Below are 12,130 nucleotides of genomic sequence, written 5' to 3'. Positions count from 1 at the left end.
TTTATTTTGTTTTTTTTTAACAATCTTAAAAAGTAACACAGTTTTTTGCATATACAAAGTTTAATATTCATTCTAGAGAAAAATGTTTCTCAAATAAAAGTTGTATATCATTAAAAGTTCTTTACTTTGAGAGTTTCCAGCAATTGACGGAGATAATTATAAAAAACACTTTTTTTAGTAATTTATAAATGTTAATAACTTTGTTTTTTGCATAAACACATGTAATATATGTAACTACTTAAAATTGTGACATGTGGTGAATTCTTTAATTATCCCAAATTTCCAAACAGATCGACCAAATAGTTTATAAGTTATTCAGTTTGTTTATCCCGGAGAGCGAATATTTAAACAAAGAATCGCAATCGATTCTTTAAGGCTTCATTTATAATGTGTATTAAAAAAACTTCAACATTTTATTTAATTTGTTATTAAAAAAGTTTGAAAAAAGACTTATTAGCTTCCAAAAATTTAGAATAACTTTGATATTTTTTTATTTCACGTGGCTGTAAGTAGGCACACTTTCCAAAAAAAAACTATAACAACTAACAAGAAACAAGCTGAGGTATTGCAGCATTATTCTTAAAATCATACTTCCATTGTTTATTAACATTAAGAGCTGAAAATTGAAAGGATTCTAAATGAAGATCTGAATTTTGTGATACAATTTATAGATAGCATATACAGTGAAGGAGTAAAAACTTATAACCCATTAAAATGGTGGTACTCGTGAAATATCACTTCAAAAAGTGGAGAAGAGAACTGTCGAGCTCCGTTTTTTAGATTGGAACTTGAAATTGAGGCGCGCTGGCCAGATTTACAATATCTTGGCTTCTATCGCAAGTAGAACCTTCACTTTGTTTTAAACTGGGATATCTCAATAAAATAATAAGAATTGAGCTATTTTCATCTCTCGGAAAGTCCCGGAAAACTAAATAAATTAATATTTTTATAAATTTTTTTTTGAATTTACTATTATTTCGTAGGAAGTATTGAAATTTTATTGATAATATGTAAATATTTAATAATAACTATGAATTATTAAAATACATTTATTTCTTATATTTAATTTTGTAGTTTTTTCTTTTATATTAATTTTAAATGATTAATTTTCTTATAATTGCATTTAATGAAGATAAGTAGCTAATAAGTATAAATAATATTTTTGTAGTTCATCCCTCCACTTTTCCGTGGCGGTATTTTACGAATACCATTATTTTAACGGAATATGGGATGTATTCTGTAACACTTCCGTTAAATTTTAGAGGCCTCTAAAATTTTAGCGTCCGCTAAAAATATTTTTGTATTCTGTAACTTATGCATCCGTTAAAATCCTAACCTAAACCGTTAAAACTCCCGCTAAAACAGAATATTTTGGAGGATGTCAAAACTTGTCCTCTTATTTTCAGCAGTCCGTTAAATATTATTTGATTATTTTTGTTTGGTTAGGTTTATATGATTATTAGTTTGTTATTTATATATTATAGTGCAGATAAACAATTAAAAAAGACAAATGTCTTTTTATGATATATTTGGCGAAGCTTTAGTTGATGAAATAATAAATAATAATGTAAGTCTTAGTTTACTTTATGATTCATGTGTACACCTATAAGAAAATTTAAATGTTCTATTCTTTTTGTAGAGCTGAAATCAGATTACATCAAAGGATAATCCGAGATATGATCAATCCTTTCCTATAACACATGGACTTTTTTCAATTCATTAGGATTAATTTCAGTTCCTGTTAAAATTTTATTTTCTTTTAAGAAACTTGTTGTTCGTGGAGCACGAGACATAATAAAATTTTATTAAAATGAAAATAAAACCAACGCGAACACAAATAAACTAAAATATATTTTCAATATTACTAAAATAATAAGTCAAGCAGACTGTCAATTTCTCCTTCTTTCTTAAGTTTTTGGCCTCCGACACTTAGTTTTTGGTCAATTTCTACCTTACAAGTAGTTTAAACACGACCAACGTGCGCCGTTGCCGTATCTGATTTAAAACCTTTTAGAGGGTTCCTCTAAAATAATATATTTTAGCAGTCCTCTATAATATTTCTTTATAGAATGTCAATGTTACCTAAAACTTTAAGAGGGCCGTTAAAAGTTAAATTTTAGAGGCCTCTTAAATTTAACGGAAATGTTACAGAATACACCCCTATAACATTCGGTTATATTCCATCTTGGTATATACCATCTGTAAAATGGATAATAAAATTTAGATCTTCATTTATAATTTAGACTCAGCTTTGATTTGTTTTGGAAAGTGTGCTTTTTTACCAGCTTTTCATTAGGCCTACTAACAAGCGCGTGACATAAAAAATGTCAAAAGTTATTATAATTGTTTATAAGCTAAAAAGTCCCCTCTTCAAACTGTTTTTTAATAACAAATTTAATAAAATGTTGCAGTTTTTTTAATATACCATAAAAATGTACCCTTATAGTATCGATTTCGACTTACACAATACCTCTAGAGTGAGTGTCTGGGTAAGAACAGTTGTTTAAATGATCGCATTAACTATTCGGTTGATCTATTTAAAATTTAGCATACTTTATTAACTCATTAACTGTCACAATTTTAAGTAGTTATATTACATGCCGTTAAGCAAAAAACATTGTTATCAACATTTATAAGTTACTGCAAAATTAAGGTTTTTTTTGCAACTATCTTGGTGAATTCTTTATGTATTTTAATTTACAAACTCGCAAATTAAAGAATATTTTAAGATCTACAATTTTTATATGAACTATTTTTCTCTAAACTGCATAAGAATCGTTTTATAGTAAAAAAATGACTTTGCAACGTGGGGGTTTTCGCGTTGTAAAACCATTGATTGAAAATATTTCAATCAACGGGAAAATTGACACTCATACGCCTCTTGAAATGCCGCGGATATGCTGGGCGCTAGATCACAAGAATATGAACAGTGACCAAAATCAATCAAGGATCCGATGATATCTTATGATATCTATTTTTCGGTAACATCGTGCGCCCAGATTTCGATAATTTAATGGTTCGGACTCGGACAAAATGTCGTAGTTCCCGATTCTATTAGATATAGTATTAAACGTTTCGATCGTCATCATGAACACTAGTGTGGTCATTTTAAATACTTTCTTAGAAAAAAACTTGAAAATTCAGTAATTCCAGATACCTACGGTATCAAATGGATTGAGCTCTTGGGAGGGAAATTTTTCCGTGTTATCGAGCCCTAGCTGACCTGGTATGCTGGAATATCTCCTAAAATTTTCGTACGCATCTATTCTCCATGTTCTACTTATTTCAAATAAAAGGTAGATATCGAGCACAATTTCTTATTAAATTTTTCCCAAGTACTTTCGCTCTAAGAGCATGAAATGCCCCTCAAATTTTTGACGAAATGCCCCTGATGATGCTCTGAGAGCGAAAGTACTTCGGCAAGATTTAATAAAAAACTGTGCTCGATATCTGCCTTTTATTTGGTTAAAGTTCTTAGGTTATTTTTGTTGGATATTGCCACATCAATGAGTGTTGTTTATCTAGTTAGTTTATTAACTAGTATGAGATCTGGTCTATTATGTACCACTGTTTAGTTTGGTACAATCCTAGTATAACTTGTAGTCAATCTGAAGCACCAGGGACATATTGATAATAAGGTCGATACCAACATGGTTTATTTGGAGAAGTTTCAGTTTTTTAGCTATCGTTTTATGGGGTATCTTTTCTACTGAGTGATGCTGAAAGCCTCCGGAAAGATTTTGGATCATTTCTTGAGCTTGACGTTCATATCTGCATTTGCTCCTTTACACCCGAGGATCTTTTATATTTTTCAGGTAATTTTTGATTGGAATAATCTGATTTTGAACGGCGAGTAGAAGACCCCTGTTTTTCTCGGGAAATACCTTTACTAATATCAACCAAGAGTTCGACGCTATATTGTTCACTTAGGTTTAGCTGACTTCATCGGGATGTCGCTCATGCAGATGTTTACCCATCCAGATACGCATTTTTTTCTATTGAAAGATAATTATGAGCATTTTTTGTTCATCAGTTTAAGCAGTGTTCTGACATCTACTGCGCAAAATAATTTTTTAAATTAGCATCCTGTTTTTCCGATTATTTCTCTTCCTCCTAAATATGGCGGTAATATTCTTTCTACGGAAATACGAGAATGATGCTTGTATGCATTTGTGAGAAGTGTTCTTCCTTTGACCATGCATAGGTATTTAATGCTTTAAATTCGGTCAAGTTGAAGTTAAATCATTGTGGTTAAAGAAGTTAAAAAGTTAAATCAGTTTTTATTTGTTTGTGGTTAATCTTTCGCGCTTGCTTTACTCCGAAATATTTCTAAATACCCATCATTTTCACCTATGGCTTCGATGTTTTGGCCATTTTGCTTATCGAATCCTCCATGAACCTTACCTCTGACTATTTGAGAATTTACGGCATTTACCTAGTTCGAAATGCATACTAATGTCATTTCAGAAAGTTTTTACAGTTTTTAGCAACCGATCTAAGTAGTTTGTGGCAGAACCCGTTAATTATAAATCATCTATTTATATAAAAGGCTATGAGTACAAGTCACACTGTTTGTCTGATCGGACATCTGACATTTCAATATTTTGTTCTTGAAACGATACAGTTGATTTATTGCTAATTTTTACTACTTCGTCGGTAATTAATTTTTTCGCAAAATTGTACAAATATCTTCTTCTTCATGTGCCTAGCTCGATTATCGAGCGTTGGCTACCAAATTGGCTATAGTAATTTTGTTGACGGCAGCAAGGAAAAGAGATGCAGAGGATCTGTTAAACCAAACTCTCAGGTTTCTAAGCCATGACGTTCTTCTTCGACCTGGCACTCTTCTTCCGTCTACCTTGCCTTATATTATTAAATGGAGTATATTATATCTCTCTGGGTGGCGCATAACATGGCCAAAATATTCAAGTTTGCGATTTTCAACTGTTTTGACGACTTTCGTAACTTTTCCCATCCGATGCAAAACAACTTCGTTACGAACTCTATCCACCCAACTTATTCGTAGGATTCTCCGATACACCCAGATTTCAAAGGCCTCCAGTTCATTGAGAAGTGTATTCGTCAAAGTCCAACCTTCGACACCATACAAAAGAGTAGAGAACACATAACATCTCACTAATCTAATTTTCAGACTTAAAGTAATATTGTTTCCACATAACAGTTTCTTCATCTTAAAGAATGCAGCTCTGGCCTTCTCTATCCGTATTCTAATTTCTTTGCTCATGTCCCAGTTCTTATTTAGATTACAACCAAGGTAAGTGATACTGTTAGTTCTCTCCAGTTGTTCACCATAAGCTGTTACCACTTCCGGTTGTATTGGCGTTTTACTGACGACCATCACCTTTGTCTTTGCGGTGTTTAGCTTAAGGTCATATTCATCATACGTTGTGGTAATCCTATTAATTAGATGTTGAAGTTCTTCGTAATTGCTTGCAATTAACACTGTGTCATCCGCATTTCTCAAATTATTAATATTGACACCATTCATTTTTATACCACATTGAACATTATCCACTGCTTTATTGAAAACGAACTCAGAATAGATGTTAAATAGTAGCGGGGACAAAATGCAGCCCTGCCTTACTTCTCTTCGTATTTGAAGCTTTTCAGAAGTGTCCCGGCCAATCCTGATGTTTGCACGTTGATGCCAGTAAAGATTTTTAATAATGCGTAGGTCTTTATCATCAATACCTACCTGCTGAAGAATGGCTATCATTTCAGTATGTTTTACTCGATCAAAGGCCACAAAGTCAATAAAACACAAATAAACTGGATGTCTGACATCTCTGCATCTCTGTACCATAACCTGAATACTAAATAGTGCTTCTCGTGTTCCAAGGTTATTGCGGAATCCAAATTGTGTGTCACCAAGTTGTTGTTCTATTTTTTGGTACATCCTAGAGTGCGAAATTCGTAGAAATATCTTTAAAACATGACTCATCAAGCTGATGATTCGGTAGTCACTACATCTTTTTGCATTTGCTTTTTTAGGTATCGTCACGAAAGTCGACAGCCGCCAATCCGTTGGTATATAGCCAGTTTCTTAAATTTTATTAAACAGATGAAGGAGAGATATTTTACCTGAACTTTCGAAGAGTTTTATTATTTCACTCGGTATTTCATCTGTTCCCGTCGCTTTTCGGGTCTTTGCTAATCGTATTGCTTGTTCAATTTCGTCCATAGTTATGTCAGGTCCTGTAACTACTTCGTTAATTTCAAGCTCGGGAATTTCATCACTAAACAGTTCCTCAATATACTCGTTACATCTGTCTATTTTATGCAAATTAGTGATAATCAGTTTTCCGTCTCTATCAACGATGTTATTTGCCTGTTTTTTGTTCTGACCTGTCAGTTCTTTTATTTTTTTATACATATTAAATGAATCATGTTTTCTCTGTAATTCTTCAATTTCTAAACATTTGTTTTCGAAGTATGTTTGTTTTGCAGCTCTTATTTTAGTTATCTCTTTATTAATTACTTTATACATTTCGACGGTTTGGTTCTTAAAATTGCGTCTTTTTTCCATCAAGTTCAAAATCTCATCGTTCATCCACTGTTGCTTTTTTTGACTGCTCTCTTTTAAGTTCGTAGTTGAGTTGCTTATAATCGTTTTGATTTGGTCCCAATGATGTTCGATGGATTCTTGTTGTTCATAATTATCAAAATTGCTCTCTAAATTGTTTGCAGTCATCATATAGTTCACTGTAATTGTAAGGTAAGTTTTATATCTGTCACTCCAGTGAATAAGTGGTTAAGTCGAATTTTTGCCAAAATGGGTTAAGTGCACAAATGAGGAAAGAATGTGAACTCCGATGTTGTGAACCAGTAGTTAAGTTGTAAGCTGACTCTAGCCAAAGTTATACGTATGTGTATTTTTGGCCATCTTTAAAATTTATGTACTATTTAGATTAACTCGACTTACCTAATAACATATAAAATAATGTCTTAGGAAATAAATGGTTAAATTAACCTGCCCAGTTATGACCAATAATCGTTTTCTGTGCTTAACAGGTTAAGTCGAGTTGACCTTTTTTGGACCAGTGTGCACAACTGGTTAACTATAATATAAGTTATTACATCACGACATTTTCTGGCTAATTTACGATCCAAAGCAGATACCTTTGGATGAGCTACAGCGTAGTTATACACTAGTCGTTAGATAGCGTTGTATGTACATTTATTGAATTATTAATTAACACTATTCGGGGAAGTACACGCGCATATAACGATATTATTATTGAGGATAAATTAAAAATTTACATTCATTTTATTTTTACTCTGTGACTGATAACATTATTTCTTCGTACTATTTCTGCATTCTGTTTAAAATATGCATTCCCGGTCAATATTTTTGAGAGAATTAAAAGAAAAAGCTTTGTCAAAAAAGATTGTGCTGCCTGCTTTTGATTCAAACAAACTAAAGGATAATAATGATAGCGATTTAATGAAAGGTAAGGTACTTACTTAGATTTGTGCAAAACCTTTCTAGAACAGTTCTTTGTTTCAGATGTGGATGTCGCAAATACATCATCAGCTAGTAATATCGTTGCTGTTGGCGTGCTGGAAGATTTCAGTTCAGATGATAGCATTGCTGATCCGATTTATTTACCACAGCCTGGATATTCAAGCTCGTCAGATGAAGGAAACTCCAACATTAAGCGGACGAAAAAAACAAATATGTGCCAAGAAGACAACAAACTCAAGAACAATAATGATAGCGATTTAATGAAAGGTAAGGTACTTACTTAGATTTATGCAAAACCTTTCTAGAACAGTTCTTTGTTTCAGATGTGGATGTCGCAAATACATCATCAGCTAGTAATATCGTTGCAGTTGACGTGCTGGAAGATTTCAGTTCAGATGATAGCATTGCTGATCCGATTTATTTACCACAGCCTGGATATTCAAGCTCGTCAGATGAAGGAAACTCCAACACTAAGCGGACGAAAAAAACAAATATGTGCCAAGAAGACAAAAATGGAAGTAATTCATGTAACACTGAAGTTGTTGAGGTAAGAACTAATAATAATAAAAAAGATATTAAAAGAGGGAGATCCAGACGTCAGAGAGCCGAATGCAAAAAATTGAGAAATTTAGGAAAATCATATATAACCGAAAAAGGAAAAATAATTTCTGAACGAACAATGGGTACTTTAAAATCATGTAGAATGAAATGCAATGACAGGATAACAGAAAATGATAAAAAAATTTGCTTCGAAAACTATTGGAATTTAGGAAGTAGAAACAAGAGGGCCAGTTACGTTGGTTCTTTAATAGAAATAAATGATAAAAAGACTAAAAAAAATATTATTAATCCAAAAAAAGACAGGTCATGCAGTTGCTCGTACCATTTAATAATTGATAAATAAAAAGTAAAAGTATGCCGAGATTGTTTCCAAAAAATATTGGGCGAAACAAAAGGTTTTGTCCAATTAGTAATAGAAAAAAAGACCAATTCTGCAAGTGGTATAATACAAAAAGACCAACGAGGTTTAGCCTCGCCTCAAAGTAAATGGAGCTTAAAAGATTTGCAGGATGTCAAGTCCCATATTTTGTCATTCCCCAATTACGAGAGCCACTATTGTCGAAATCGAACTAATAAGAAATTTTTACCATCCAATTTGACTATTTCAAAAATGTTTGATTTGTATAAGGAAGGACGAGCATCTTCTGTTTCCCTAACTATTTACACTAAAATCTTTCGTGATTTAGGTTTAGCTTTTAAAAAACCAAAGCAAGATACATGTCACAAATGTGACAATTTTAATGTACAAATTAAATTATCCTCAGGAGAATATAAAACCCAATTAATAGCCGAAAGAGACGAACATCATAACATGGCTCAATTTGCTTATGAGCAGAAAAGTCGAGACAAAGCAATTGCTAAAGAAAATCAATCGAAAGGAGTTTATGCATTTGACTTGCAACAGTGCCTGCCTACCCCGTACCTTACAACCTCAGTTTCTTTCTACAAGAGGCAGCTGTGGAGTTTTAACCTCACGGTGCATGACATGGTAACAGACAAAGCAACTTGCTACTTGTGGGATGAAACCATATCTGGCAGGGGAGCTAATGAAATCGCCTCATGCCTTAATCATTTTTTAACACACTTGTCTTCTGAAAAAACAGAAGTAACATTTTATTTCGATACGTGTGGCGGTCAAAATAAAAATAACGTCGTTGCATTAATGTTTCTTAATTTTGTGAATCAAAAGGCAAACCTGAAGATCAACCACAAATTTTTGGTTAGTGGTCATACCCATATGGAGTGTGATACTGACCACTCCGTTATTGAAAGGGCCAAGAAAAAAACTAATTTAAAAATAAATCATCTTAACGACTGGGCACAGTTAATCAGAATTGCTAAACAAAAAAATCCTTTTGAAATTGTTATGATGTTGAAAGACAATTTCTTCGATTTTAATTCGCTTGTGAAGAAACATGGCCCTTACATTATTAAAAAAATTGATAATGATGGCGAACGGTTTCTGTGGAAACCTGTCCAATGGCTTCAATATGCTCAAAGCGGCGGCCAAATTTCATTTAAGTGCTCATTAAAAGAAGAAGATCATTTCAAAACAATAAATTTTGCTCGTAGAGGACGTCCAACTATATTATTTAGTTTACCCAATATTAACAACGAATCAGTACCGATAACAGCAGAAAAGAAAAAAGACTTATTGTCTTTATTGCCTTTAATAGATCCTTCATTCCATTCATTTTATCAAAACCTGAAAACGAAAAACGATGTCGCCAATGATCCTGACCTGGAAGAATTGGATCCTGACGAAGATACACCAAATAATTCATAATAAATGTTTTTTAAACTGTTAAACTGTTTTTGTTATATTTAAAATAAAGAGATATCCTTTTTTTATGTTTTAAGTCATTAAACCAAGAAATAAAATACACAGATTGGCTTATTTTTATTAATATATTGATGTGAATAACTGGGTAAGTCGACGGTGAATAAATGGTTAAGTCTCATATCTCAGTATCCTAATCACTTAGTAGTTACAGAATGAGACCAATAATACATTTGTATTCTATCTAATTTTTTTGTAAATGTTTTAGCATTCTATCGTATAAAATCGATTTATGACATGTTGTCAAAACTTGTAACTCATCTCCTGAAAACTATGCAAAATTGACTTAACCACTTATTCACTGGAGTGACAGATATACATTTGCATATCCACTTATTCTAAAAATAAAATGACTTTTAACAAACGTCAATGTTTTACCAAAATAAAATAAAATAAAATTAGGTAAAATTAAATAAAATTAATTAAAATTGTATAAAATTAAATAATGGTAAATAAAACTAAATAAAATTAAATACCGTTAAACAGAATTAAAAATAAATAAATAAAATTAAGTAAAATTAAATAAAATTCAATAAAATTCAATAAAATTAGGTAAACTTAAATAAAATCAAATAAAATTAAATGAAATTAAACCAAATTAAATCAAATTAAATAGAATTAAATTAAATAAAACTAAATAAAATTAAATGTAGTAATAATCAAAATGAAGTTAATAAACATAAATACAAGATAATACTGAAAATGTAAATGATAAATAAATTCTATATAATATTTAATAAATTTTAAAAATTACTAAAATTATTAAGCAAAATTTCGAAAGAAAAAATTAATATTTTTTAAATTTTAAAGAACTTAAATTTGTGGTGTTATTATAAAAAATATTAACAATTCAGTAATAAGCAGACGCAAAATTTAATTAACTTACATAGTAATAACGTGCTATAAGAAGTATTCACTTCTGGCGGAACTCCCAAAGTGAAACGCGCCGTTTTTATTTCTTTAATGTTAACAAGGGACTGTAGATATGCAAGTGATTTTATCTACCGTCGCATGCGACGGGCAAATTCACTAGTCCATATATAAAAGATGATTAATCGTTGCCACTATAGTGATACTGTTTTTAATACTTAAACCAGAGTCAGTGGATTTTAGTAGCTGGGATGCAGGGTTCAGTACTAGACAGAACCACACTGGATTCAACGAGTATCCTTGGAGTAAACCACGATTAGTTAGGATATTTTCGATTTTGATATGGTTTTCGTTAGGTATCTGAAGATGAATTTTGATCTTCCAGTTTGATATTAGGTATGCTATAAAAATGTCACAATATTATCGACTTATAATGTTAAGTATTATTTCATGTATGACTTCAACAGGGGATCTCTACTTCCTGCAGCTATATTATCTGAGTCGGGTGACTTATTGTTTTTTTAATTTATTGCTTGCTGCCTTAAAGGAAGCTTTAAAAATTGCAAAAGTATCGTTAAAAATAAGATAAATTTTACAGCCGCCTCTTACTTATAATATTTTTAAGGTAACACTCTTGGTTTTTACGGTGGTCTTTTCGGACCAGATGGCGATACAGTCCTTGGACACAGTTACCATGGCGCTTTTCACATATGGAAACACTCTATGAAATTATCACAATGGATCCCGTGTGCAACTGTCGGAGGCCACTTCAACGAAGTGACGGACTGTGCGTGGGAACCACATGGACAATTTTTATTTACAACCAGTGCGGACCAGACAACCAGGATTCATGCTCCTTGGAAACGGGATAAAGAGGAAGTAAGTATTTAGGATAATAATTATTAGTTATTTTGAATGATCAAGAAAGAATTTGAAGAACAATGAAGTGTAAAATTTCTATTGTAATTGGTATAATAATTTATAAAATTATTTAAATCATTAAAATATCCAAAAGATTAAAAAAGGTTTCAAAACCTTTTCGCTTCTATCAGACCATAATCAGTGATACCTGAAAGTAGTAATTCCATCTTAATATAATGAAAAAGGGGGTAAAATTTTGATTTTTATTTTACGTTTAAAATGTTAATTAAATTTAAAATTGAACGACATAGTGTAGACGTAGACAATTTTGGATTTATCCAAAAGAGAACATACTGAGCACTTACTCGAAACGCAGACCACGTCTGGGTCAAGCCAAAGTTACCAACCAACTGAGTTGGAAAACCAGGAAGTGATATCCAATAAATCTGCCATAATGTCGAAAAGTTAAGACGTGATTAATACAGTAAAACCTCCCTTAACCGAATCCTGTT

At 31.8% G+C, this 12,130-nt stretch overlaps 1 protein-coding gene across 1 annotated transcript in view; it reads left to right on the top strand.

Annotated features, from left to right (window-relative positions):
- The window catches only part of Elp2 (elongator complex protein 2), a 48,626-nt gene that overhangs the window by 19,906 nt on the left and 16,590 nt on the right, over window positions 1-12,130 (top strand). The window contains exon 5 of the mRNA XM_072520166.1: window positions 11,383-11,636. Within this exon, the coding sequence (XP_072376267.1) occupies window positions 11,383-11,636 (254 nt within the window). The remainder of the gene's footprint in view (window positions 1-11,382; window positions 11,637-12,130) is intronic.

This window comes from Diabrotica undecimpunctata, chromosome 1, assembly GCF_040954645.1.
Source record: "Diabrotica undecimpunctata isolate CICGRU chromosome 1, icDiaUnde3, whole genome shotgun sequence".
Lineage (NCBI taxonomy): Eukaryota > Metazoa > Arthropoda > Insecta > Coleoptera > Chrysomelidae > Diabrotica > Diabrotica undecimpunctata.
This window is presented reverse-complemented; position numbering and strand designations above follow the sequence as displayed.